Source organism: Spironucleus salmonicida, chromosome 6, assembly GCF_000497125.1.
Source record: "Spironucleus salmonicida strain ATCC 50377 chromosome 6, whole genome shotgun sequence".
Classification (NCBI taxonomy): domain Eukaryota; phylum Fornicata; order Diplomonadida; family Hexamitidae; genus Spironucleus; species Spironucleus salmonicida.
The window spans coordinates 939,131-966,179 of NC_090601.1; the positions used below are offsets into that span (position 1 = coordinate 939,131).

General features: G+C 35.4%; 15 protein-coding genes across 15 annotated transcripts; 8 read left to right on the forward strand and 7 right to left on the reverse strand. All coding sequences in view use genetic code 6, as the record gives it.

The window, feature by feature from the left end:
* Positions 1-103: 103 nt before the first annotated feature.
* Positions 104-778, forward strand: SS50377_26146 (uncharacterized protein; the record flags this gene model as incomplete). Its single annotated transcript, XM_067909963.1, has 1 exon — positions 104-778. The coding sequence occupies one exon, from the start codon at positions 104-106 to the stop codon at positions 776-778; it is 675 nt and encodes a 224-aa protein (XP_067762719.1).
* A 323-nt stretch (positions 779-1,101) lies between these two features.
* On the forward strand, positions 1,102-1,401 carry SS50377_26147 (uncharacterized protein; the record flags this gene model as incomplete). The annotated part of the gene is made up of 1 exon (XM_067909964.1): positions 1,102-1,401. One exon carries the CDS (start codon positions 1,102-1,104, stop codon positions 1,399-1,401), a length of 300 nt encoding a protein of 99 aa, XP_067762720.1.
* Positions 1,402-2,059: 658 nt separating this feature from the next.
* SS50377_26148 (uncharacterized protein) lies at positions 2,060-2,812 on the reverse strand (the record flags this gene model as incomplete). The annotated part of the gene is made up of 1 exon (XM_067909965.1): positions 2,060-2,812. The coding sequence occupies one exon, from the start codon at positions 2,810-2,812 to the stop codon at positions 2,060-2,062; it is 753 nt and encodes a 250-aa protein (XP_067762721.1).
* Positions 2,813-3,122: 310 nt separating this feature from the next.
* On the reverse strand, positions 3,123-3,668 carry SS50377_26149 (Transmembrane domain-containing protein; the record flags this gene model as incomplete). The annotated part of the gene is made up of 1 exon (XM_067909966.1): positions 3,123-3,668. The coding sequence occupies one exon, from the start codon at positions 3,666-3,668 to the stop codon at positions 3,123-3,125; it is 546 nt and encodes a 181-aa protein (XP_067762722.1).
* Positions 3,669-3,733: 65 nt separating this feature from the next.
* On the forward strand, positions 3,734-9,334 carry SS50377_26150 (uncharacterized protein; the record flags this gene model as incomplete). The annotated part of the gene is made up of 1 exon (XM_067909967.1): positions 3,734-9,334. One exon carries the CDS (start codon positions 3,734-3,736, stop codon positions 9,332-9,334), a length of 5,601 nt encoding a protein of 1,866 aa, XP_067762723.1.
* A 2,258-nt stretch (positions 9,335-11,592) lies between these two features.
* SS50377_26151 (Cysteine-rich membrane protein 2) lies at positions 11,593-14,103 on the forward strand (the record flags this gene model as incomplete). Its single annotated transcript, XM_067909968.1, has 1 exon — positions 11,593-14,103. The coding sequence occupies one exon, from the start codon at positions 11,593-11,595 to the stop codon at positions 14,101-14,103; it is 2,511 nt and encodes an 836-aa protein (XP_067762724.1).
* Positions 14,104-16,268: 2,165 nt separating this feature from the next.
* SS50377_26152 (uncharacterized protein) lies at positions 16,269-16,826 on the reverse strand (the record flags this gene model as incomplete). Its single annotated transcript, XM_067909969.1, has 1 exon — positions 16,269-16,826. One exon carries the CDS (start codon positions 16,824-16,826, stop codon positions 16,269-16,271), a length of 558 nt encoding a protein of 185 aa, XP_067762725.1.
* Positions 16,827-16,966: 140 nt separating this feature from the next.
* Positions 16,967-17,749, forward strand: SS50377_26153 (uncharacterized protein; the record flags this gene model as incomplete). Its single annotated transcript, XM_067909970.1, has 1 exon — positions 16,967-17,749. One exon carries the CDS (start codon positions 16,967-16,969, stop codon positions 17,747-17,749), a length of 783 nt encoding a protein of 260 aa, XP_067762726.1.
* Positions 17,750-17,797: 48 nt separating this feature from the next.
* On the forward strand, positions 17,798-19,777 carry SS50377_26154 (uncharacterized protein; the record flags this gene model as incomplete). The annotated part of the gene is made up of 1 exon (XM_067909971.1): positions 17,798-19,777. The coding sequence occupies one exon, from the start codon at positions 17,798-17,800 to the stop codon at positions 19,775-19,777; it is 1,980 nt and encodes a 659-aa protein (XP_067762727.1).
* Positions 19,778-19,800: 23 nt separating this feature from the next.
* Positions 19,801-20,325, reverse strand: SS50377_26155 (Ubiquitin-conjugating enzyme E2; the record flags this gene model as incomplete). The annotated part of the gene is made up of 1 exon (XM_067909972.1): positions 19,801-20,325. One exon carries the CDS (start codon positions 20,323-20,325, stop codon positions 19,801-19,803), a length of 525 nt encoding a protein of 174 aa, XP_067762728.1.
* A 258-nt stretch (positions 20,326-20,583) lies between these two features.
* Positions 20,584-20,775, forward strand: SS50377_26156 (LSM domain-containing protein; the record flags this gene model as incomplete). The annotated part of the gene is made up of 1 exon (XM_067909973.1): positions 20,584-20,775. The coding sequence occupies one exon, from the start codon at positions 20,584-20,586 to the stop codon at positions 20,773-20,775; it is 192 nt and encodes a 63-aa protein (XP_067762729.1).
* A 14-nt stretch (positions 20,776-20,789) lies between these two features.
* Positions 20,790-21,137, reverse strand: SS50377_26157 (Transmembrane domain-containing protein; the record flags this gene model as incomplete). Its single annotated transcript, XM_067909974.1, has 1 exon — positions 20,790-21,137. The coding sequence occupies one exon, from the start codon at positions 21,135-21,137 to the stop codon at positions 20,790-20,792; it is 348 nt and encodes a 115-aa protein (XP_067762730.1).
* Positions 21,138-21,203: 66 nt separating this feature from the next.
* SS50377_26158 (uncharacterized protein) lies at positions 21,204-22,565 on the reverse strand (the record flags this gene model as incomplete). Its single annotated transcript, XM_067909975.1, has 1 exon — positions 21,204-22,565. One exon carries the CDS (start codon positions 22,563-22,565, stop codon positions 21,204-21,206), a length of 1,362 nt encoding a protein of 453 aa, XP_067762731.1.
* Positions 22,566-22,644: 79 nt separating this feature from the next.
* On the reverse strand, positions 22,645-23,154 carry SS50377_26159 (uncharacterized protein; the record flags this gene model as incomplete). Its single annotated transcript, XM_067909976.1, has 1 exon — positions 22,645-23,154. One exon carries the CDS (start codon positions 23,152-23,154, stop codon positions 22,645-22,647), a length of 510 nt encoding a protein of 169 aa, XP_067762732.1.
* Positions 23,155-23,550: 396 nt separating this feature from the next.
* On the forward strand, positions 23,551-24,693 carry SS50377_26160 (uncharacterized protein; the record flags this gene model as incomplete). The annotated part of the gene is made up of 1 exon (XM_067909977.1): positions 23,551-24,693. The coding sequence occupies one exon, from the start codon at positions 23,551-23,553 to the stop codon at positions 24,691-24,693; it is 1,143 nt and encodes a 380-aa protein (XP_067762733.1).
* Between the last annotated feature and the right edge of the window lie 2,356 nt (positions 24,694-27,049).

Genomic DNA, 27,049 nt, shown 5'->3' on the forward strand with positions numbered 1-27,049 from the left:
TTTAGTATAAATTTTAAGTTCTAATTATATATCATGTTTTTTTAATTTTATTGTATAATAATATATAATAATTATAATATGATAGCAGTAATTTCCTTTTTAAATGAATCTTTAAACTTATCCGACTTTTGCTCTGCTCAAGGCCTGTAACTCGTCGGAAGAGGTGATAAAATTAGCTAGAATGCTTGCGGTCCATAATTTATATATTTAATCCACAATTCCTGGCAAACTACCAATAATAACCCACACGATGCCATCAAATTGCTAGTTTCTTTAATTTTTTTAGGATCAATAACCGAATATTTAGATGAATTACAGATAGTTTGTCTTACAAACTACATAGACCTAGATGCATTAATAAATAATTATAGAAGTTAAGTCATTTGGCTAATTTTTTGATTCTGTTGAGCAAGCCGATTTTATTTTATTTAACGGTAAAGTATCTCATTGCTTTGATTATTTTAACCTTTTAACCAAATATGTAAAAGATCCCAAAAAACGAAATCATATAGGATAGTATTTAATAGCTAAGGCTATTCAGTATAGAAAATCTCTTCCAGTATATAATTTTGATATGCAAGTTAATATACACCAAATAAAAGAATACTGTGAAAAAGATATTAATATTGAGCATTGGATCGAAGCTGTTACTAATAACCAGTTTAAATTGTTATAGGGTAGACTAGATGCAAGTAAATAATTTGCTATTTTACAATCCACATTCCATTGCGAAACTACAGCGTAATAACTATATAATTTTATGGACAATGTGAAGTGAATTCACTTTAATTGTTTTTATTTAATATTTAATATCATTATTATATTTAATTTATAGTTTAATATTCTTGTACATTTCTTTTGTTAATTTTTATTCTGACAAAGTTTATATATTAAAATTTTTAAATTAATAACGATTATATTTGGATAGTAATATTTAATAATTTATATTAAATTATAATATAAATTTTGACAGGTAGGTGAATATTAATTACTAAATATTATTAATTATTCATATATATAAGAATTATAACTATCAGTGAATCGTGAAAGCATTTTATCTCAGATATATTATTATAATCTATATTCAGGATAGTACTTAAAATGAAACCACTTAAAAAATAGAACACACCTAGGCCGATTATCTCCCCAATTAAGCATGTATGTACAAGTATAACTAATTATACTACAAAGAATCACCGTCTTCCTTGTTTTATTATACAAGCACTAACACCAATAGCTGAACTATCAGAAGAGTAATCCATATCAAAAACTAACTAATGTTTATGTTTAAAATCATATCATATACTTTCCAATCTTAAAAACATTAACTAATTTTGCAGCAGCATAAATAGATTATTTGAGTCTGAAACTGATGTTGACGACGAATTTTTGAGACTTTGACCTTTCTTATTATCATTTTTATTAATAAGGAATCTTAAAATAATAATATCAGGAAAATCCTGTTTTTAAATAAAATATTAGTTTTATATAAGAATAATCTCATGTATAATAAACACTATAACTAATTAAAATTACAAGATTATATTTTAGCTAATAACATCTTTTAGTCTGTTAAGAAAATGTATAAACTGTGAGAGCAAAGCTTTTATACTAACGTGTTAATTAAACAATTTAGACTTTTAATTCAAGACATTAAATCTTGTTAATCGTTGAATTTGAATTCTCTTGCAAAATTAGTAATACCAATATTACTAATAGTTTGGATATAGATTAAATATCATAATTTATAACTCATAATAATTAGAATAAAATACTCATGAACTAGAGCTTCATGCAATATTTATTATATCAACTGATTGCATGCAGAAATTATAATTATTTACATTTTTTCTGCCTATCGCAGCTTTATTAATGTTTGGGTTTTGCACATTATAATAAGACTGCTTTTGAATTTCTCAATAGAAATTCATTCCATAATACCTTAGTAAGTGCTCTATTTAGCTCAAAATTAACTCATTTTTGATTTTGCACTGATATTTTAAGTATTCATATAAGACCTAAGCGCTCAGTTTTATAAAGTAAATAACGTGCTTAATTTTCATTATTCAGCTCTTACAATGCTTATTATCAATGTGTCCCTGCTCTTCTAATCATAATCTTTTTCATCATTTAGCGTTCTATAATTAGCATTTATATATATTACATTGTACTAAAACATGATTTTTCTTACCAATAATAATTTACTTACGTTATACTTATGAGTTTAAACAAAATAAGCTAACAATTATGATAAACAGTAGGATTATTAGAATATTATTTTCTTAAATAAACATCTACTGTTTTAAATTAAATATAAATTAATAGATAAATATAATATCTGTTTACTGTAAAGTTTCTTAGAAACTATGTATAATTCTCTACTAGTATCTGATAAATGCTGTTTCCTTCCAGTTACAACAATGGGTACTGAAGCTTAGCGAGTTAAAGACTAAATTGATAGCATTAATAATACTAAGCCACTTATGTAGGTTTATTAATGCGATTCTATATGAAAGTTGATAATACTGTAAACATAAACCTTATAACATGCTTCATCTTACATAATAGAGCTATCAGACTGTTTTGGACGTAGAGAGATCTACTTATCCTGCATATAGTCATTGGGATGATGTAGATAATAGTATGTTTTAATTGTTATTATATTTTCCTAAATAACGTGAAAACGTAAAATATAACCAAAATAAATAAAGAATATAAAATATAGCTAATTCATTTTTTAATTTATAATATAACCAACAGTATAAGCAAACTTTATATAAACCATTTATATGGAATAACCGAAAGACTACATGAGAAAATACTATTAAAATGTAGTTTTCTGTAAATATGTCAATTAGGTTGTAGTTAACCATCATTGACCACATATGTACATACATTTTAGGTTCTCAAGATTCTTAATATTCTATCATTCGCAATGCTAACCACAAAATTTTCAAAACCTCCAAAAATATACATATTGGGCGATGCTAACTAACTAGTATACACCTATTTTGTACTATCCCTTGACTCTTCCATTTAACTTGCTCGTAAGTTTCGAATTTGTCGCATTTTAAGACGTAAAAATTGCAGTAGCCAGGCGCCGTCGTCAAACCTTATAATTTTCATTTTAACCTCTTAAAAAACTAGCCATCTTGGAATTAGCGTTACAAATCATAAAAACTGCCCTTTCCAAAAATCAAAAACAACACATAAATGAGTTTGGCAACGGTGACTATTGACTATTACTTTAACGGCATATAATAATTTACCCCTTCCCGTAAAGCTATTTCCATGCTGCTAACAATAAAGCTGTCAACCACCGAAGCGCAAGTTAATAGTAATACTTTGTTTGAGCCAAAATATTACTTATAGCGTCTTTCGGAATCCTTTTAATTTGACCGGCTGGAGCAAGTTAGGTACCAATACCTATTTGCTGAAATATGGAAACTTTGCACGAATTTCTCGCTTCTGGACTGCTAGGGTGGCCGTTTCTGCAAATACCATGCTTCACACGGGAGTAGTTCATTTGCCAACCACTGCCAAGGTATCTCGCAACCTAACTGGTCTATTTGCTACATAGTGCATAAATATTAAAGTGGGCTAATACTAGAAGGAAGGTAACCTACACTCGCATATTATCCAGATCGGCGATTTGAGCATTATATCATTTACTTGTCATACATGATATATTATATAATACATGCAGCATTATATTATATAACCATTCCACCAAATGACAGATGCATACCGAATTGTTTTCCACTGCCTCGATCAGAACTAGAAGCTCTTAGCAGAGCAGGTCACTTTCTCATTCATCGGGACCTGGTTCGGCATTGACCCCACCAGTAACTTGGTCCATTACCTGAAAATAACGATTGATACTGTTGAAGCCCTCAGCCTCCTGCACCTCTTCCTGTGGCAACACAGGCAAGGACTGATGCTCAGAAGCAACATCCAGCTGATCATAATATAAGATGAACTGGAAGCATCCAACACTGCAGTCACCGAGTACTGGCGGAACTTGGCTTCGCTGTCTCTGCAAATGGGATTCTCAACGGTGTCGTTTATTAGCTATTCTGATATCGGCTACTATAAGCCAACCAACTAAATAATAATAGTCTCCTAGCTCCTCAGAATCGACACTCAGTAGCTCGATACCATGGCGGGATTGAGCCAGTTCAGGTTTGACGGTAAAATGTCGACTCTCATGAAATCCATTGTGCTGCAGAGAATTGGTCTCACTGTGCATGAAGAGAGGAAGTATGCGCATCTCCTACCTATGATACTGGGGTACAGTGCTTACTTGATTTATGAAGAAATGGAAAAATAAGGTGTAATATAGCGTTATGTGACTGCATAAGTTGATGCTATTTATGAAGTATCTTATTCGCAATAAGTATACACGGATTTAATTATCCCCGACTCTTTTAAAAATTTCTTTGAGCTTCCAGTGCATTTATTAAAAATATTTGGATTTGATGATACCAACAAGTTCATCTTCCAGCAAATGTGCGACGTGTCGTACCTGTTCAAGGCGCAGTACTTTGCGGTGTTCTCGGCCTTCTTCCCCCTCGATAATGCGGTTCTGAGCCAGAGCTCGAGGAGCGGGAAAACCGTCACCCTGCACACCATCTTCTACTTCAACCTGTTCTCAGGGATAAAAATTCCCATATTGATTAACACAGGATTTACAAAAGATTCGCGTGAGCTGGAAACGCAGCCGCTATACGATAGAACTTCTATCGAGATTGGTGAAGGCATAAGAGCTCTATTTTGCGAGTATCAAAGTAAAACTGACCTTGGAGACGTTATTAGTAGTAATTTGAAAGATGGAGTTGAATATTCTAAAACGATGGCCTATGTCAAAGCAGAGTGTTTCAACCTAATCAAAACATATGATATGCATACTGCCTAATAATAACTTAAGGGTGCGTTTGAGTTGTATTTGTAGGGTACGTCAGTATTTTGTGAGTTTTCTGTGACCGGCCTGCTTGATTTTTTTAAATTTGATCAGAACAAGTAATTAGAATAAACTACAAAATTCTTAAATGATGAAATTTAGGCGTCTGCAAATAAATTAAAAGCAGCTAAAAAAATAATAGGTACACTAAATTAGGAAGACAGCATACAAAACTAGAAAGACGTTATTAGAGCTATAGAGTAATAAATTGAGCTATTGAAGTAGCGTAAAGCCTCTTATAGAGCATACAAAACTCAGCCCCGGTCAATTAGTGTTTAATCGTATAACTCCAATAAGGAAGTCATTCTCTTAGTCGATGAGTGTTTATCCTAGCAGAAAGCCAGCTACGCATTGTGCACCAGCGCGCTAGTGGGAATAACAGATTAATTCGTTGTCAAATTTATGGAAAAGGCAAAATCGAGCATTGATGAAATACTTAACAAAATAGATGATATATCAGTTAATTATCTCATATAATTATTAGACTGGTTATAAATTCGTTAAAATGGTTTGATAGTAAGGAAAATTGATTACTATGACACTCCTTAATACTTAGAATATGCAAAGAAAAAACTAGAATCAATTCTTCTTGATCCTACAGAGATTGAACGATACTTCCTGACGCTAATACCATCTGAACTATTCAAAAACTGTAAAGCCTATAAAATTATTGATCTAATGGGCATTTCGTCACCCAATTTTATCAACCTTAGATAGCCATAAATAGTAAGGGAGTAATTCTAGGAAATGATGTTAGATGCTAGAAAATTAAGTACGCTGGAAGTATTCAGAGAGAAAATCTACTAGTTCCTCCTTATGATGTACAACCCGCGTGGGGTCGAGACGATATTCTGGCTTAATGTTTCTTATTTTATCAATTAACACAATAGAACTACCAGCTTGAATACACCAATTGATGTTACATATAAATTAAACGAATATTTTAGGGAATAGTTTGATACAGAAAACCAGTATACAGATTTCTTCAAAAATACATATGATGTTAAGATAACATTCCCTTAAAAGAATGTTTACGAAGAAGTACCCTTTACCTCGAAGAATACCGTTCACCTACTGACCGCTGGAACGGATATATCGATTGTAAACTTCATTGGATACAATTAATCTCACTACACTTCTTACAATAGTAGAGGTAGTAACATATTTACAGAATCTAATATACTGGGCACCTCCTAAATGCACTCCTCCTGCTTGACTTAACGCTACTACCAAGGTATGCAAATTGCAGCCCTCACTGACGATTCTATGATCCAATACGTAAAGAAGCAGGTATAGGGTATGGACATCAAGGATTTCTACCTTACGACGGTACCGGAGCTAGCCGCAGAGCTGCAGTTCCTATGTCCCTTGGTGTGCCCATAGATAATTATTAATGAGGGTGCAAATGCGTACTTTTTTAATTCTACACAATAATTCGAGCTAACTATTAATTCAAAGTCTATTCCTTTGCATTAGATTTCTTCTCATATGCAAATTCACAATTCATTGTTCATAATGAGGGATGAGGAATTAGTCGGAGTTAACTAGCGCATAAATTAGAAACGCAAATAGGTACTGTTTGAGCCGTAGGAAGGTGAAAATTTTAACAAATATTTACATCTCACCTCATCCTCAACGCTGAATCGAGATGTGGTGTTCGTATTACATTTCTTAGCAAGCTAGAGGTTTCTAGATACGCTTACCATGCTAAATGGAGAATCAGATTAAGCCTAACTTAGCCAGTTATGCACTACAGGCTAAATCGAGGGTTTGCTTAAGTAGCAGCAGATATCAGAGATATCATCCGCAATAATCCTTGTTATATCCTTGTGCAGATAGTACCCTACTCATATGAGTGGGCTAACTAAACTTTTTAAATAGGTTATCACGTATTCACAGTATCTGGAAATTTATATGAATCCACTGTAGGTCTAATAGAATAATATCCCCACGCTGAAAGAAATTTATGCACAGTTTTAGTCGCTTTTTAAAGGTGCATTTTTCATGTTTTTACAAAAATCTTTTGACAAATACTGGCACTGCACTACGCCAGACATAAATATATAAGTTGGTGAAGCTATTCAGAACGCCAGCGTTTGCTATGTAAAGCTAAAACAACTAGGTCTACTATAGGAGGATGAGAAACTTGCGATCGTAACAATTACTGATAAAACTTGCATTTTGAATCTATTTGTTGATACATCTCCGCTGATGCCGGATTATCTAATTTCACTATTCGGGGTGGAGGATACAATAAGAGATTTGTTTTCTAACAAAAGCATGCTATCAATTTAGGCCCATGAAGTTGAAGGAAAGAAAATTTCAAGCATTAACCTGTTGATGGATTCCGGAAACCATACTGGGGAAGAACTGTTTGAAAAATAAAAAGATACTGGGATTGCAACATGTTTACATGTAACAAATAAATACCAGCAAAACTTCAATCAGATTTGCCTGCACCACTAGGTGAGTCCATAATATGAAGCAAGAACGGAAAAAGTAGAAGCATACTAAGCACAGAAAGAGGCGGAGGTTTTAAGTGAAGTAAAAGCCAAAGTAGAATAGCTGAATAATGATGTAGCCCAAGCAAATGACAAAGTAGTATAGCTGAAGAACGAAGTAGACGAAGCGGAAGCAGAACTAACTACAGCCAAAGCCAAAGTCAACCAAGCGGAAGCAGAACTAACTACAGCTAAATTAAACACAAGCAAACCAAATATAGATGCTAAAAATATAGTTATTTAGTACGAAAAACGGTAAGAATACGCAATGTTAAATGCAGTGTAAGAGATTGAAAAAGCAGAAAAAGCATTACTATATGCATAATATGCATCAGTTTCTCCAAGAAAATAGTTTAATATTGAATAGGCAGAGATATAGTTATAATAAGCAAAAGATTGGTAATAAACACTAACAGAAAATACTAATGAAGATAATGATATTGCAAAAGCTGCCATAAAAGCGTAAGCTGAATTTGAACTGTTATAAGCCAAGTATGATAGTATTGTTCGTTTAGAAGCAATAAAACATCTAGCAGAAAGGCTAATAAATGCAAATTAATAAATTGAATTATTAACGTAGAATTAAACAGAAGCTACGAATATGACCGCGACTGTGAAATAACGGGTTGAAGACGCTTAAACAGATTTAACATCCAAATAAATTATATCAAAAGAACGCGAAGGTTCTGTAAATGCCGCCATGAATACACTGAACATATTAAAAGAAATATTGAAGAAGGAAAAGGAACTGTAATCTACGACACAGGAAAAAACTACATTATTAATAGAACAGGCTAGTAAAGAATTTGAATAGGTATAAGAAAACGCTAAGTAGCCAACAGCTGACACATTAGTTGCTACATAAAAACATTAAAGTGCAGTGGCATATTAGAGTTTTGTTGATAAAATGCTAACATGTATAAAAGGTGAGTTACTATTAGGAGAGAAATCATAAAAGGATGTACAAATCTAAATAGGGAAACAATCAACTTAAGACTAAGTTGAAATTTAAGATTACATGGATCTATGGAACTAGGCGATAGGATTGTAAACACCAACTAACGAATCTGAAACAAGTTAGGAAGACGTAGGACTATCGGTACTAGACTAGTAACTTGCGTTTGATATGCTCGAATTATGTTAGCTATTTGATTAATTATCTTAAAGTTAGTTGGCAAAAGAATCGAAATTCTAATAGTAAATTGTAACCGCATCAAAATATGCGGTGCTATCCGTACCACTACTAACAGAATAATATAACTAAGTCAATGACCGCAAAGTATTATAATAACCTGGCGGTGCAACTCCGAATTAGGTAAAAGTAATGTCAAAGGAAGAGATTTAGGAATTGCAAAATCTAATATCAGAATGGTGCACTAACGTTCTAGAGAAAGGATAATAAGCAGAAATCGAGATTATTGATGTTAACACTTACTGGAACAATCTGTTCGGATTGCCATAAATCATAGTTCATTTTGGGTTTAAAGTGTTATTAGGAAAGATCAAATAATTACTATAGTAATTAAAAGTGTAGTAAAAGATTTAAGATAAGAACACGATATCACCTTACGGAACAAAAAACACAACTGTACTTGATTACTTATAAGAATTAAAAGAAAAAGAATAGTAGTAGGAAAGCAAATAGTTATTCAATGATAAATTTTTCCGTCTTGACATTTTCTACTTTGTGAACTGTAAACGCAACAATACGTCTTCTATGTTTTGCATAGATTATCTAAGAAATATAGAAAATTAGACTGTTAAGAAGATTATCTAATAAATAGATTTAATATATGATTAGCAGAATAAAGAAGAGCCTGCTAAATAATAAATAGAGGTTTTATCGTAAGATGATGTTGAAAAATTTCTCTGACCTCTATGTCATATTTGACATAACCTTAGAAGCATTTGTAGCTATATTCCCATAATAACTCATGCTAGAGCTTGGAAAAATCTGTCATTCTTATACAAAATAAAACAATTCAACCTGGAAACTGTGTTCATTAAGGCAATGCTTCCAATTACAGCTGTAAAAATGACTAATATCACATTAACTAAGTAGTCTAATAAAATACTCCTAACTCTCCTTAAATTTACATATTCGCCATAATTTCGTTAACTTGGTAACTTCTACTCACCGTTCAACTCCACAACTGAACCCATTCAGAATAGCCATATCCTGCGGATGTCAACCCCAAAACTTCACATTTACGTTTTCGCTCTAAATCATGCAAAAATCAAATTCCTATTTCGTTGGATCAGATATAACATATACGTTATATCACAATTAAATTACCATTAAATAAACTATACATAATAAACACATTCCTAATTTTTGTCTACAACATCTTTTCACACCCGCTACCGCAAAAATCACTAATTTTCTATACGCTACCTTACTGCAATAAAGTAATTTTTTCACCTTTATATCAGCACGAAATTCTATGAAACCTGCACCCTAAAAATGCTAAAACGAAGCTTTTGCGCCCTGCTAGCTATTAGAATTTGATGGATTTTGCAGTTTTGAAGCGAAAATTTGCGCTAAAAACGTCATTCCGAAAGGCGGAAAAATGACCTTTTTGACCTTTTTAAGGTCCTTAAAACGCCAAAAAACGAGCCGCTCAATTCGTTTGTAGCGCTCAAAATCGTGCTGTTCGCCGTTAAAAAATGCGCCGTTGAAGTGAAAAATTGGAGTGAAAAATTTGTGGTTCTACCGTAGAAAGTCACGGAAATTTGGAAGGTTATTATAGTTAGTATTATATGCTGATATAAGCCGTTGAGGGAGTTGGTAGAATTTCGATAGGATAGGCTGAAATTAGCAGGTTTTGCGGGGCGGTCTGAGAGTGAATAAGGGGGTATAGGGTTGCATGGAGGGCTGAATGCGGTTTATTGGGGTTAAAATTGGTTAAAATGATCGTATTTAAATCAATTTATTATGAGGTATTTTAGCAGCAATTTAATGGTTTAGGCATGTTATGATATAATTGAGGAAAGTTTATAGTGTTTTGAGGGAGTGTGAATGGGCAGAGGACAAATGGCTGGAATGGAATCATTGCATTAAGTTGGTACAGATATTTGTAGAAGAGAGCTGTTGATCTGCTGGATTTAGTATTTAACTATTAGATTTATTGGTGTAATAAGTAGAATTGTAGATTTGTCCTGAATGTGTATTATTCGCAGTGGACATTTTATGACCAATTATATATAAAATTATTATTATATAGTATAATATTAAGTAATTATATGCAAAAAGGAGCGTTGTTTTCATAATAATTAAAACAAAGTGTTATTATAATTATTAAGTATATATTAGATACCTAAGGTAATTGCTTTAATAATGATAACTAATTTTAGTTTCAATGAGATAAAGTTAACTTTAACGGTTGTTTATACATAATGAAGCGTTCAAAATTTAAAGTATTACTAATTTTACATTAATTTATATACTTTATTTTCATAATTTATAATGAAATATATTAATATAAATTATAATATTTTAAGTAAGTATCAGTTATACTTATTCGGTATTTATTAGTATTATATGTTAGTTATATATACTATCAAAAATGATTGATATACTATAATATATTATATTATCTATGTCTAATGTTTCAAAAATTTATCAATTATTTAGCTAGTTAAAAATATCAATTTCTACTCATTTAATTCGAAATATATATGTTTTTATAGAATTATATTCAATTATTGAAAATAGATGTTAACCTTTAATTATTAACGTATATAAAAAAAGAGGAAATCGAATAATTCATTAATATAACTATTATCTATTGATATTAAATTATTTATTTTACCTGAAATTAGTTTTTACAATAATAATATACTGTTAATACTCCAAAGTACTTTCGAAACTTTAATTTAATATTTATTACTTGCTTTGCATTTACCTAAATATTTATTTTTGTATTTTTTCAAATTTCCCCATAACAGTCTTATTAGGAATAAATCGTTAAATCTCCTATTTTATTTTGTTGCTTTCACAAGTATATGAATCATTATGTCCCTATATTAATATTTAAAAAAATATTTTTACCTAGTTTTTGCTTTCTCTAATAACTTTAACTATGGATAACTTTTAAATTTACAAAAACAAATCTTCAACTTCGTTCTAAAATGACGTAAGTAATATGTCCCACTAAAGCCTGTCCAATTTCTACCGTCTGCCCTAGCAAAACCCCCAGCAATGGAAGCAAGTTCTGTTAGAACTGCTCTGTGTACAACTGTGCATCTTGTAGTTAGTATAATATTGGTATTTGTCATTCTTGTAGATAAGGTTATAGTCGTTCTAGTAATGGCTGTCGCAAATGTGTAGAAGGCTGTTAAGAGTGCGAAGACTAATACTGTTTAAAATGCCTCCCTGGCTATAGAAAGATTAATCAATTATGTGTAAAATGCAAACAGCATTGCAATCAATGCAATAATAAAGATGAATGCCTTGCATGTGAGTAAGGTTATATACTTGATAAATAAAATTGTGTGTATTGTGGGCTGGGCTGTAAATCTTGCTCTGGCATTTCCTAATGCTAAACCTGTTAAGACGGTTTCCGTTTCTAAAATTAGTAGTGCATCAAGTGCGCTGATGGATGCAAAATATGTAGTACTTCTGCAACTTGTAGCTAATGCTAACCTTCGTTTATGCTGCAAGGAAATGCTTGCAATCCCTGCCCTGTGAACTGCTTGAACTGCTCATCGACAACAACATGTACTACGTGTTAAGATAACAGCATTTTGGCTGCCGGTAGCTGCAAAAAATGCTAGGAAAACTGTCTGGCTTGCGCATCAGACTCTGTGTGCGGAATTTGTCGCGAGGGTTTCATTTTGTAAAACGAGAAATGCCTTATAATGGAGTGTGACGCTAAATTACCTTGCCACACCGACCAGAAGTGCGTGAAAGACGAAACTGGCAACAGGTGCGTTTAGACGCCACAATACTGCGAGACTGTTAACAAAAAAGGACTATGTGAAAAGTGTCTGTTACCATTCATTGCAGTAGATGGCTACTGTAAAAATTGTGCTTTGGGATGTGATACTTGTATTTCTGACAAGCTTTGTGCCAAATGCAAACCTTTCTTTTTTCTGAACTCTTAAAAAGAATGCTAAGTATGTCATTCCAGCTGCGCAATATGTACTAGTGTAGATAATTGCACATAGTGTGTAGGTTCACACGTACTATACTAAAATAAGTGCTACATGAAAGGTGACAATCAGTGCAACGACAAAACATTGTGTGACGCTAAAGAATTCTGCAAACTACAAACATGGGGCAACCAGTGTAGAAGCTGCCTAGCTAACTGTCAAACCTGTAAAGACGCTACCACGTGCGATCTATGTGTGGAGGGATATTACTTCGAGAATGGCAAGTGCAATCTGTGCCCAAGCTAGTGCAAGACCTGCGAAAATAAAGATTCATGCTCGAGCTGCAACGATGGAATGTACATTTCAGGCACCAAATCGTGCATAGAATAGCTGTGCACGGTTTCCAAACCCTGTGTAGACGGCCAGTTTTGCTAAATTATCGATAGTGGAAATCAATGCACCAAATGCCATGAATCGTGCAAGACCTGTTCTGATTCAACCACCTGCGATTCATGTAAGGATGGACTCGATCTATCAGACTCTAAAAAATGCGTTGAGAATTAATGCTCTGAAAAAGTTTAATGCCAGAAAAGTCATTTCTGCCAGAATCTTGTAACCGGTAACATCTGTAAAAATTGCTCTGAAAACTGCTTAAGCTGTACAGATTCGAACACCTGCACATCATGTAATTCAGCCTTTTACCTGAATTCCAAAGTGTGCAAAAAGTGCCCACAATTTTGCATGGAATGCTCGCCGAACGGAACCTGTACCAAATGTTAGCAGAACTCGCGACTTTCAAGTACTGCTTAATGCGTTGCAGATGCCTGCAATAACTCATAAAAATGCACAGAAGGCGAGTTTTGTACTCTCTAGGACGCGGGAAATATTTGCACCAAATGCCATGCCTCGTGCAAGACTTGTTCTGATTCAATTACCTGCGATTCATGTCAGGATGGTCTCGATCTCTCTACCTCTAAAAAGTGTGTTAATAATTAATGCTCCAAAAATCTCTAATGCCAGAAAAATTATTTCTGCCAGAAACTTGAAACTGGAAATCTGTGTCAGGCATGCCCTAAAAATTGTGAAACGTGCACCGAGGCTAATACATGTTCTGGATGCGCAGAAAACTATTTTCTAAATGTTTCAGAAATCTGCGCTGAAGTGGTTTGTTCTGCCAGCAAACCGTGTAAAGAATAAGAATTTTGCTTCTCTAGCACTTCTGGAAACGAGTGCAAAGTGTGTCCTGAGAACTGCAAATCATGCGATAGTTCAGGCGAGTGTAATACGTGCATGGAGACCTTTTCGGTCAATAGAGGACGGTGCTTGAACGCCGCTGTACCGATTGGCGTGGGGGCGATAGTTGGGATTCTTGTAGGGGTGCTTCTGGTGGTAAGCGTTCTAGCAGGGCTGGGAGTTTACTACTCCATACTTAAGAAAAAGAAAGCGAACGCAACCGTTTTGGAGCAAGACAACGTGCAGCTGGCGACGGTGCCCGTGTATGATGGGATGGGTAACGGCGGTACGCTGGTTAAGTAAGGTTTTGTCTGAGTGGAAAATCCTGTAGGGGGAATAGGAGGAAAAATAGGAATTGGAAACTATGAGAGTCTAGGGTTGGGATATCGGAAATATGATGTAATAATTAGATATGTTATTGTTAAAGTAATTAACATGGTAAATTCCACCTCAATCTATGCAGTTAGCAAATGTAATTTAGATAGTATTTAATATAAACTCTTAATTATTTATTTACAATTTCCAAACTGAAAAAGAGATTCATTCATTAAGCATAAACGATTTGAGAGTAAACATGAATAATTGTACGTTTTTGAACGGTCACTACGTATAGTGTATAAAAGAAAATATTTTTAACAACTTAATAATAGCTAATTTTATTTATAAAGAATATTGAGATATTCAAAAGTAGTAAGTAAACCAACTAAAATATCTAAAAAGCGAGTAATCCAAGTTCAATTCATTCATTGGAATTATTAAAATAAAGTTCCGTAAATTGAAATCATCTCCCCAGGCTTTTATGCATTTTACTTGGTTTACTTATTACTATAAAACATAATGAGTATATCTATGTTATTAAATTAAAATAGTTATTGCAAAGCGTCTTTAGATGTCAGCTGGTTGTAAGAAAATTAATTGTAGCAATGGTAATGAAACTATTCTCCCTATACATTCTGAACATTTAAATTTTCATTTGAAATTAGATATTATATTATATATTTGAATTATCTGGTAAATAAATAAATGTAACTGTAATATTTAGAAGTACTTGATAAAGCAATAAAAGCTATGGAAAAAAATTTGAAAAAAATAACACAATGTTACAAAAATTAAAATAACTGAACGGTAATCTTTAGTTCCTTAATACTTATTTACTTAAATAACAAACAAAAAAAATATAAAAAATTAAAACAAAAAAAATAATATGAAAATAAAATATAACTAATTTTAAATTCAACAATAGCAGAGTTAACTTATAGATGATAAAGTATAATAAGCGAAATATTAACAAAGAATACTATATGATAGTTTATCAAGAAATAACTTAACTCGAACAGCTTTACCTAATAAGACAACCCGTTAAAATATTAAATTGAGACGTTAGAGAAATTAAACAGAAGAACACATCACAATTTACTGTAATAATCATTTGATACATTAACACATAAATAGAAATTATCCGAAGCTATTAAATCCTAAAAAGATAAACACTAATTAATCAATGATAGCGATTATTATATTTAAGAATAATATAATTTAATATATAGAACAAAAAAATATTTAAATATACCAGACACGGCTTATAATTACATTAATATTTTATAAGAATTAACTTTGAACTTTAATACAAACTAAGATTTAAAATTAATAACTTATTCCCCAAATACTGGATAAAATATAGAAAAAAAACTGGTAAACTAATCATTTCAACTTTATTAATATTAGCGGTAGCAGCGAGGTAGCATCCTCAAATTCAATTACAGGCAATTTTAGAGCTTCAAAACGTTTGGTAATTTTACAATCACCAGCACGGATTGTAACAGCTACCGATTTTGAGAGCCTATAATTAAAATTAGGGGGTTGCCGACGGTGGCTGGCTAGTGGGATTTATTATATTTTAAATGCTGCAAATAGAAGATAATAAGCACATTAAAGGGGTGAATATAGGGAAGGATGGCATAGTTGGGTAGCTAGTTAATAATACTTAATATGTAAGTAATGGTTTTGAAAATTTTGTATTTTTTGAAGATTTTATGATTCGCATCTTGAATGATAGAATATTGAGGTTCTTGAGAGCTTAAAACGCATGTGCATGTTTTGGGTGATGATGGTTAGCTTCTGACGTATTTAAATATATATTTACTCGCGTTATTTTCGTATTCAGCAGGAAAACCTTGAACCTAAAACTATGAAACTAAACACACTATAAATCAACATACCGACTGAACTAACAGCTTACTTACACTAGCTTAACCTCTTTAACAAATTTAACTTAAATAATTTTTTTTCCATTCCCCGAATTATTTACAAAATACTTATTATTATACATTATAATTGATTAATAAAATTTAACTAAAAATTTTATATACTGCATATTAACATATATTATCCTAAATATACTAAAAATATACAATACCCCTAATTTCGCGCTCGCCCAAATTTTTGATTCCTAAAACGTAAAAACCTCACAATAAGCGCCCTCAGACCGCCTCTTTGACACTCTCAATTTCTACTTTTTCTTCTTCCTCGCCCTCGAAAACCTCCTCATCAACGCTCGCCTCGCCCTCCTAAAGGCTCTCCGTCGCGTGCAAAAACTCCTCGCCGGCGCCTTTCATGAGGTGAATCGCGCGCTCTTTCTGCCATTTCGTGGCCTCAAAAAACGCAAAAATCGGGTACTCCTGCCTCGACTTTTCGGTGTTTCCCTGCTCCCTGAAGAGCTCCAGACAGGCCAAATGGTAGGCGCTTTTCCACGCGGCGGGAACGTTTCTGAGCGATTTCAAATAGGGCTCCGCAACCGTTAATTCGTTGTTCTTTATGCAAAAAATTGCTCTAAAAATCGATTGCAACGGGTCACTTTTGCTGAATTTGAGGCCCAGACCGGCGTGGCATAAAGCAGTGTAAAACTTCTTTTTCGATTGATTTTTTAGCGATTAGAGGGTTTGCAGTGCTAATTGGAATTAATAGCGCTTAATTTGGCGTTAAATGCGCTATTCGTTGTGCTCAGTCTGATTTTTAAAAGTATGCTGCGTGCGAGACATTTGTTTAGAGCGGAATGGGAGAGGTAAAGTTGAATATAATAATGTATAATAATGTATATTTGTTAAATTGGAAAGAAAAAGGTAAATTTATGAAATAATATTATTATATCTAGATAATATGAAATATTTTCTAAAAGGATATGCAAAACAATAATGACAGGGTGCAACTAACTTTATTCAATATTGAGTCTAATTAGACATCAGAAATTATTATTGCTCCTGAAGAAAAACTTACAACAGCTCTGCGCCCATTTCTTCCTTAATCTCCTTAGGCATTCAGGATTATTTATGACGGAGCTCAAATCTTATTAAATGATACATGTAGTAGCTAAAATATTCGGTAAGGCAAGCTAATTGCGATTAAAAAGAAGATTCCTAGAAAAATTGATCTACAATAAGTATAGTTGCTTTCGTCTAAGGATACATCAGATTTAATATTTCCTGTTCAGGAAAATACCTACTAATAACCATAAGAATATTCCAATATTAGTTATAATCATGTTGATTACATCATAAATTAGTCCCCTTTGTTTACTAAAATGAGAGAAGTATTTCCTGAACTATCATAGGTAACTAATCAAGAAAATTTTATATAAGACTTAACTACATGTTTATAAAGTTAACAACAAGCTCAAATTGTATGCGAAAATACGAAGAAATAAATATCAAGTAATGATCAAATGAATAATTTGTTTATAGAGATGAAATAAGGATTTGAAGAATAAAAACGCTAGTTTTAGGAGAAATGTGAAGGTTTTAAGTACAAAAAGGAACTAAGCTTTCTGCTGTAGTTTGTAAATATAGACATAGATATACTAAAATAATTATTAACTAAAACTAAGGGTAACTTAGTTAAGGTGATCGATTTAGTTGAATGTTAAGAAATTTAAGAAGAATCATTTTAAAATGAGGAAGAATTTTGATGATTTATTAAATTTATATATAGATATAATTTGTCCATTCTATTTAAAATGCCTCCAAAATTTAATGACTAAGCCTTAAAATTTACAACATTACATTCTTAGTCACCATAAGTATCTCCGACACGACCGAGTTCTGGTAGTGTATTTAATCGACCAACATCTGCAGCATCGTAAAAGTCGAATAATCGTCCTCTATCATCGTAATCCTATAGTAAATAAGCAAATATTAATAAATCATCAAATTTAGAGCCTAATTAGATTCCTATCAATGCACATCCATCTGAAGTAGTTGCTGCATATGAGCGTCTAGTTAAGCGTGAAACATAAGTCAGAGGAACGGATTATAATTTATCTTAATATCAGTCTATGGCAGATGAAATTTAGGCACTTAGAAAGGAACGAAAAGATCTATAAGATAAATTTAGATTATAGAAAACAGAGACAATCAAGCTAGAATAGAAAAATTCTTCGTTAATTAAAGAAATAGAAATGTTAGCAAGACAACCTCTTTAGCTGAATGAAATGTTTAAAACCAGATAAGTTGATTATGTAGCACTAAAAGCAAAAGAGTCTCAGCCAAGTATTGAATATGTCAAATCACTTAAAAGAAAGATACGAGAATTATATGAAGCAAATCAAGAACTATAAAACTACATTAAAACTATGAATGATAGAACGAAAGTGGTTAAACTAATGGAATTAGAGAAAAGCTTTCGTGTTTATTTTGATAGATATAATTAACTTAGGTAATAAAACTAGGATATTTAACTTTAACTCACTGAAATTGCACAAGAAAATATTTACTTAAAGAAGAGACTAGAATATAGCGAAAACTAACCATTAAATGTAAATCATGAGTTATACGATGATGTGGAATAGATTTTATTCAATTAGCGCCCCCAAATTGAAGAAATTGACGAAAAAAGCGAAGACTTCAATGATGATATAAACATTAAATCTAAATCACCTCTAATCGAATACAAAATGCAAGCACAAACTAGTTCTACTCAAATTCCGACATAATCGCTATTCTTACCTCCTTCAAGAAATGCATCGATGATGGATACTTCCAATTTGCCAGAAGTAAGCACTTTGATAGACTCATTGTAGAAAAGATAGTAAGACCAAATAACTACAAACAAGCGGTCATAGGACTAGATTCTTTTGAATCCATAGCCTTCCTTAGGCTCTCGAGAATCAGGTTTTCGTCATTTTGGTACTGATAAAATAGCATAATAGTTTGCCGATTATAGTGAAATTGACAATGAAAGTCGGAATTTGAGCACTATTGACCCAATACAAAACTAGACCATGGATTCTAATAATACAAATGTAAACTTTGGAGTGGAATTGTGCGGCGTAACTCAAATTTCTGAGAGCGAAACTTTGAGCTACGGTCTGTAATAGAGCGTTCAGCATAGCAAACTACCGTAATAGGTTAACAATATTTCGGAGACCATCAACTCGATTTCTGATGATTTACGTAATATAGCATGTAATTCGTAAGGTGCTGTGAGCAAGGAACAGGTTAAAATTGACGAAATACCCAGCATTGAGGTTAGAAGTAGTATGTTTGAAGGAAAGTCGATGATAAATATTAATGATGACGTTCCTAGTATTGATATTAATAGCAACATGTTCGAAAGCAGAGTCAATATTCCTAAACTAGATGATGTACCGAGCTTGGAGGTCAAAAGTGGTGTGTTCGAAGTACAGTCCCTTGTGAAAAACAGCGTAGATGGGGAAATACCTAGTATTGACGTTAACAGCCATATGTTTGAAAGTAAGCTCGGCAGTTAGGAAGTCCCGAGTATTGATGTTTAAAGTGGTATGTTTGATACAAAGTCGATGAGAAATATTAATGATGAAGTTCCAAGCATTGACGTTAAAAGTGGTATGTTCGAAAGTAAGCTTAAGGAGGTTTCGATAATAGAAATACCAATACCGTAGTAATAGTCTAACTAAAGCTAAATGCTAAGCTCAAGAAGAGAGAGCTTTAAGTAAGATTTTGAAAGCTTACTAGATTGATAAAAATGTGAAAATTGTTATTATCACTTTTCCTCATTTTCTTTTTCACCAATTAACTTATCCAATAACTCTACAAATGGACCGCTTTCGATGTTTTCCCAACTGTCCTCAACCACCTTTTGTACTCTCAAGTCATATGCGTTTCTATCCCTAACATACAATGAACTAGCTTCTGCATTAGCTGGGGATGCTGGATTAGGATCAACTAGTAATGATTATATTGATACTAGTACTGAGCTTACATCATATGCTGGTGACCACCTTTCTGCGAGAATATCTAAACAAATTCTTCCGTCATTATACACATTGGGGTGAAACATTTTAGTCTTAAATACAATTTTCGGAGGTTGGGTTGGATATCCATCTGGAAAGTTTATCTCTAAGCAAAGAGCGGCACCCTCCCATGGAGTGTCAGGAGGTCCTAAAATTACCGCTGCCCATGAACGTAAATCTTCCTTACGAGGAGAAGCTAGGAAATGTTCAGGAGCTGATTACACAAGATTTCTAAAATCAGACATTAGACGTTTATCTGTAGTTTTATTAGACATTTAAAGGAAAGAAATTAGATTAATAAAATTCTATTTATTATTATATAAAAATATCTTAAGAAATATTCATTTTTTGCGATATAAATTTTTAAGTAGACTCGAAACTTTTAATGTTTACTCTTAATTTATTGTAGGATCTATTACTGCTGTATTTCTTTTCCTAATAATTTCTTCTAAAGATAGTGCCTCGATTTTTCTCATTTAAACAATACTAAATATTATATAGAGGAGTAATTAATCTTCAACCACTCTAAATTAATGATACTTGACTCTTTTATTAAAAAATAGGTTATTGTTAAACTGATTTCCGGTACAACGTTAACTGGCATACTTCTTTAGGCAGATAAAAATATGAATATTCTGTTAGACAAAGCCACGTCAACAGTATCTTCTACTCCTTAGTCTGCCCTTATCAAAGGCTCAAAGGTAACATATATTGGAATCGAGTGATAAAAATATAGGTTTCAGTAACTCCAGTCATTAACTATGTCATGATCGTTGACTAAATACGCCCACTTTCTAGTCATGACATGCTAGAATACAAACATGACAAGTGTAATTACAAACAACATACCTAACAATGTTGTTCTGTACTTCGCAGTAATGTAAGTCACCGCCGTAATGGCCAAGGAGCTGACCAAACAAATCAACCCTTTGAAATTTTGATGGTAAAAAGTGAGTATGCAGTATAGCAACGAAATGCCGCACAACACGCACTGGCATAAGATAACAGCGGTCAGCTTCTTGTTAACCGGCTTTTGCATGTTGTAGTTGCCAAGCAGCTCCGAACAGATGGCCTTAAGTTCCGACATCTTTAGAAGTGTAGAAAATTATTATTACATAATTATTATATGGTATTTGTTATTAAATGAAATCGGTCACTCTTCACATAAATACGAAAACGGCTCCATTATTTCCGATTTAATTTCGTCATTTTGCGCTTCCATTATATCAGTTGGTAAATCATTCGGTTTTTATATAATATCGATGTTTTCCACTCCTTTTTCAGTATTCTCAATTTCAACTTAATTTTGACTTTCCACTCCTTTTTCCTACTCCCAAAAAGCCGTCAAAACCGCCAAATTTTCAGCCTAAACGAACCCCGAAACGCGCTCCGCAAATCGCTCAATTTTCAAATTTTTCTCGCACAAACTTGATACGCAAATCAGCAATTCCTCGTTTTGACTTTGAATTGCATTTTCCACTCCAAATTTTTCAATTTCGCCTAGCAGCGAAAAGTGCCTACAAAGCAGCGCAAACTGGTCCATTTTCTTGAATTCCTCACCGATTTCGTCCGAAATCGACTTATTGAACTAAAATTTGTAGATTTTCTCAATTTCTTGATAGTTTTCCGCTCCTATTTTCGAGTAAAATTCGACGAAATACTCGCTGTGCACAACATCTGAACTGATGTTCTTATGCAAATTTTAGATAGTTTTTTCGACCTCAAAAAGCTGATTTTCGACGTGCAAATTGGCCAGAATTTGCGTGCAAATCGAGTCCCCGAAGAGGCCCGCCAGGAAGTCCTCGTAGCGCTCCCTGCGGCTCTCCTCGACGATCTGCCGAGCGAGCGAAAATTCGGCTCGCGGGAGCGAAATGAGCGCGAAAGCGATGCCTTTCCGGTCCCCAGCCGCCAGCGCGCGCAGGACGTTCAGGTAGCGCCTCTGGAACATCATTTGAGCGATTGCGGGGCTGCGTTTCACAAAATCGGAATTTCGCATTTTTCTCCGGACTTCTGCCGGATCCCGTGAAATAATTTTTAGCAAATTTGAGTTATTGGAGTGGAAAGTTGAATTTGAATTGAAAATAATTTTTTCATTTTAGGTGATATTGATAGTTTGAGGAGAATTAAAATTAGGGGTAGAATTAAAATTAGGAGTAGAATTAGTATCATCACAATTACCATCAGAATCAGATAGCTCATCTAAGAACGTCAAAGGTTCGTCGATGACAGCTTCAACTTCGGATTTGGAGAGCGAGACACCGAAAATGCCGCAGAGGCGCCCCAGCGTAGCGAGCTTCTACTGTTTTGCAGCATTCCGCAGTGTGTCGCGCACCTGGTTCCGGAAGCGGCAGAAGAGCGCGTCCAGCGGTGCGTGGCGGCGCGCGGCCTGCACCTCCGCTTGACGCAGCAGCGCGACCTTCTTGATCTGCAGTAGGCCCTGGTGCAGCGATTTCTGCGGCTGCAGGCCGTGGATCGCGAGCAGCGAGTTGACGAGCGCGGCGGTCTGGGCGTCCATATTCTGAAGTGGAGTGGAATTTTTAATATATCATTATTATATCTTAATATACAATATATATCAAAATTCTGCAAATCGCTCAATCCTCGAAAACGGCGTTTCCGACCACAGTGCAGCGCTGCCGCTACCGCAGCAGCACGCAACTCTCCACCTGGCCCTTGCTCCACCTGCGCAATTTCACGCTCGCGAAAAGCGCGTAAACGGGCCCCAGCAGCGGCCCCCAATTGAACTCAATCGATAGGTACTGGCCCTGTTTCAGCGTCTTCACGCAGTGCTCATCTTTGAATTCTGAGGCCAAATTCAGCGGAATTTGCGAGAGATTTTCGAGCTCAAAAGGAGCGAAAAATGAATTTCTGGGCCGAATTCTGAAAGTGGAAAGGGGCCGTTTTGATCCGGAAAAATGCCGGACGGATTTGTTTGTGGCGTTCGCGTAAAGCGCCGGGAGGCGCGTAAGTTTCGGCTGCGCGAACACGAAGGCCGTTTTGGGCACCTGGCGGACTTTCACGGTCGTGGGCTGCAGGATGCTTAGTTTGAGGGATAGGAGGGCTAGGAGTGAGAGGAGGGCTAGGAGGGATAGGGGGGAGAGCATTTCTGGGTGTGGAAGGGAGGGAAATATTGGGTATTATGATATAATAATTGTATAATTGATTAAATTTGGGTGGAAGGGAGGGAAATATTTGATAGCTTATAAAGTTATTATTATATGATAATAAATGTATATAAAGGATATAAAAATATAATTATCATTATTATATAAAAATAAATATCTCATTATTATATATTATGATAAATGTATTTAATAATCTTTCTAGCAGTCGTTTTAGGATCGGCTGGCAGCAAATTGTAGAGTTGGAGTAAAGCTGGGTTGTTTAGCAGAATTTAGGCATGTTAGGGGGTAGCGTATTCAGAAAGGAAATAGTGAGAAAATAATTAATTATAATATAATATTGTGTTTGCCGTAGTAACGTCATATTTCGTTTCAATAATGCTGCTTCTGCTGCTTAGCTAGGAGACAGTTTTTTCACAGTAAATACCTGTTAATATTGCTAATGACAGCGATACATAGTCTGAGCAGGTTCCAGCTCCATTGCCCATCATAGCAGTAGTTGGAACTATTAAATAGCACACTTAAATTTTTGACAGCTATAATTCTACTAATTCTACATCCAACGCTAAATTTAGCTCCTTTTTGCAAAATTTGGGATACGAAATTCCATACTCGTTTTAAAATTACGCCCCTGATAGCTTTGACATAAAAGTATTTACTTTAACAGGGAAGGACTCTGTGGCTAAAGCTATTAATTAGACTTTAATTGATCTCAAAGTTGATACTAAATTTATTGAATTCTCGGATAAATTCCCAAGTTCTATCTCTGTAGAGATGGTCCATTAACAACAAGAGGATAGTGAAGAAGAAATTGAACACGAAAAAGAATTGTTTTCAAATACTGATTCATTCTTCTAGATAAATTATAAATACATCTATAAGCAAAAATATCCTTTAATGCAGGCTAGTCATGTATTTTTAGACTCACAAATAAATGAAAATGCTATCAGATTTATTTTAGAGGGAGTTGGCTCGAAGACGGCTATTTACGTCTAAGAAGGGGATGAAGATAAGCTTCTTTCATTAATATAAAAAATGAAAGTTAAGAAAGATGCAAATGTTATGAAATTTTTACAGCTCTCCTAAAACTCAGCAAATAATTTTCTAGAATCAATTTGCAAGCTGTCTAACTAAACAGACTGTGAGGACTTGAAGCTACCAGTTAAAAATGTTGATTCTTATAAGATGATTTTTGGCGCGCTTCACAATGTTTTCCACGCTGAAAATATTCTTATCAAGGCTGATAAGCAGCTATTATCATTGTCTGGCGTGGGGCTAGTTGAGGTTGATAATAAACTCAGCCACAACACGAATGAATTTTTAAGCTGCTTTGCCACGAGCGATGTTGCCGATATTGAAGCCAAAATCGAACATTGCGGCTTTGTCGAAATTTGTTAAGCCAAAGGTGTTTTCTGCAGTCCTAAGGAGAGGAAGAGACTCGAGCAGATCAGCTACGTGAGCTAAAAGTGGATCGTCAAGGGCGCGTAGCCAGTGCACGACGAGGCTTAAACAGAATTATGACTGGTTAATTTTTCATGTATTTCTTTATCTTTCCATATATTCTTATTGTTCCTTTATTTTACTTCCGAAAAATGGACCACACACAAAAGGTGTTTGAGCTTGTCAAGGCTCAGACTAATCTCCGAATCGAGCTACAACGCGCAACTAAAGAGTCCTTTGAACTGCGCGAGGCCAACACATAGCTGGCTCGCGAAAACAGAGAATTGCGCAGTAGCGTAAATGGTGAATTACAGGTTCCAGAGGCCGATAGCACCCGTAGTACATCCACAAACAGCGAATTAACGAAGTTCTAGACCGAATTTTAGGTACAAATCCAGGATCTCCGTGCGCTCGTTTTTCAAACCTCCTAGAGCCTCAATTTCGCCGATTTCCAGCGCACATCAGAGACAGTAATCGAGGAATTATCCACAATGCTTCTCGCGGCGCGAGCAGAGGCGGAGGAGATTTTGGCATCGCTCCAGGACGCCTACGCGCGCCAAAATGACGAGCTGCGCTAACGAACGCATACGCTGACCGCCCTAAGTGTGAAATTTACCGCATTGACGCGAGAGGTGCAGGAGCGCTTCTCACATCAGGCACTTCTGGACCAGAGCATGCTGCAGCAGCTGTAACTGGAGCTGCGTGAGAAAGCGTCCGTTCTCGAGTCAGTCGTTTAGGAGGCTGATTTGTTGCGCACATGCAGCGAAGAGAACAACGCGAAAATGCGAGAAATGGAATAAACAATCCAACAAAAAACTTCTAAAATTAAAGAGTAGGAATAGTATATAGTCCAAGTAGAAGCCGAAATCGCCGAAAATCGTGTGAGCGCTGCGGAGACCAAAACACAACTGCGAGAGCTATTTGAGGCCATCCGCGAGGCCCCTGAGAATGCAACACCGACGAGCACGCAAGAAATAGCGTTCTGCGACCTGCGCGCTGCCGTTAGCCAGTTGGTATAACGCGAAAAGCAGCTCTGCAGCGAAAGTGATGTAAGCCGCGAAACGCTCGCTGCGGTGCGCGCGAACCTCTCAAGGTCACAGGGCGAGTTTGTCGACCAGTAACAGAAAATTTTACTGATATAAGAGCAGGCCACGCAGCTGGAGCTGCAGAACAGCCAGTTTCTGCTCTAGTAGGAGCTGGGCCAGCGGTAGACACAGCTTTTGGGCGAGCAAATCGGCTCCCAGGAACGAACAATTTTACTGCTATAAGAGAAAGTGTAGGCGCAGGCCCTCACCGCCGAAACGCTCGTCGCCGAATCGCGCGAAAAGCAGCTCCAAATCGACGCGCTTTTGACTGAAAACCGAGTTTGTTATATTAGTTAGGAAGCGCTAAAAAGCGATTTTTCTGCTCTATAATCCGCGCAGGCGGCGAGTATCCTGCGCTACGAAAGCTAGATTACGCAGGAGCGTCAACATCTACAGGAACTCCATCTGCAGAGCGTAAAATAGGCGCAGGAAACTCAAGAAACATTGATTGCGGCCAAAGATCAAAAAGTACTGGAAATTTCACATGAGAACTCCACGCTCCAAACAGCAGTAACCTCCCAAACCGCCCAAATAACCTCCCTGCAAGCTGAGAACTCCACGCTCCAAACAGCAGTAACCTCCCAAACCGCCCAATTAACCTCCCTGCAAGCTGAGAACTCCACGCTCCAAACAGCAGTAACCTCCCAAACCGCCCAATTAACCTCCCTGCAAGCTGAGAACTCCACGCTCCAAACAGCAGTAACCTCCCAAACCGCCCAATTAACCTCCCTGCAAGCTGAGAACTCCACGCTCCAAACAGCAGTAACCTCCCAAACCGCCCAAATAACCTCCCTGCAAGCTGAGAACTCCACGCTCCAAACAGCAGTAACCTCCCAAACCGCCCAATTAACCTCCCTGCAAGCTGAGAACTCCACGCTCCAAACAGCAGTAACCTCCCAAACCGCCCAATTAACCTCCCTGCAAGCTGAGAACTCCACGCTCCAAACAGCAGTAACCTCCCAAACCGCCCAATTAACCTCCCTGCAAGCTGAGAACTCCACGCTCCAAACAGCAGTAACCTCCCAGACCGCCCAATTAACCTCCCTGCAAGCTGAGAACTCCACGCTCCAAACAGCAGTAACCTCCCAGACCGCCCAATTAACCTCCCTGCAAGCTGAGAACTCCACGCTCCAAACAGCAGTAACCTCCCAGAACATATAAATTGACTCCCAGAATGTCGAATTAACCTCCCAGACCGCCCAAATAACCGCCCTGCAAGCTGAGAACTCCACGCTCCAAACAGCAGTAACCTCCCAAACCGCCCAATTAACCTCCCTGCAAGCTGAGAACTCCACGCTCCAAACAGCAGTAACCTCCCAGACCGCCCAATTAACCTCCCTGCAAGCTGAGAA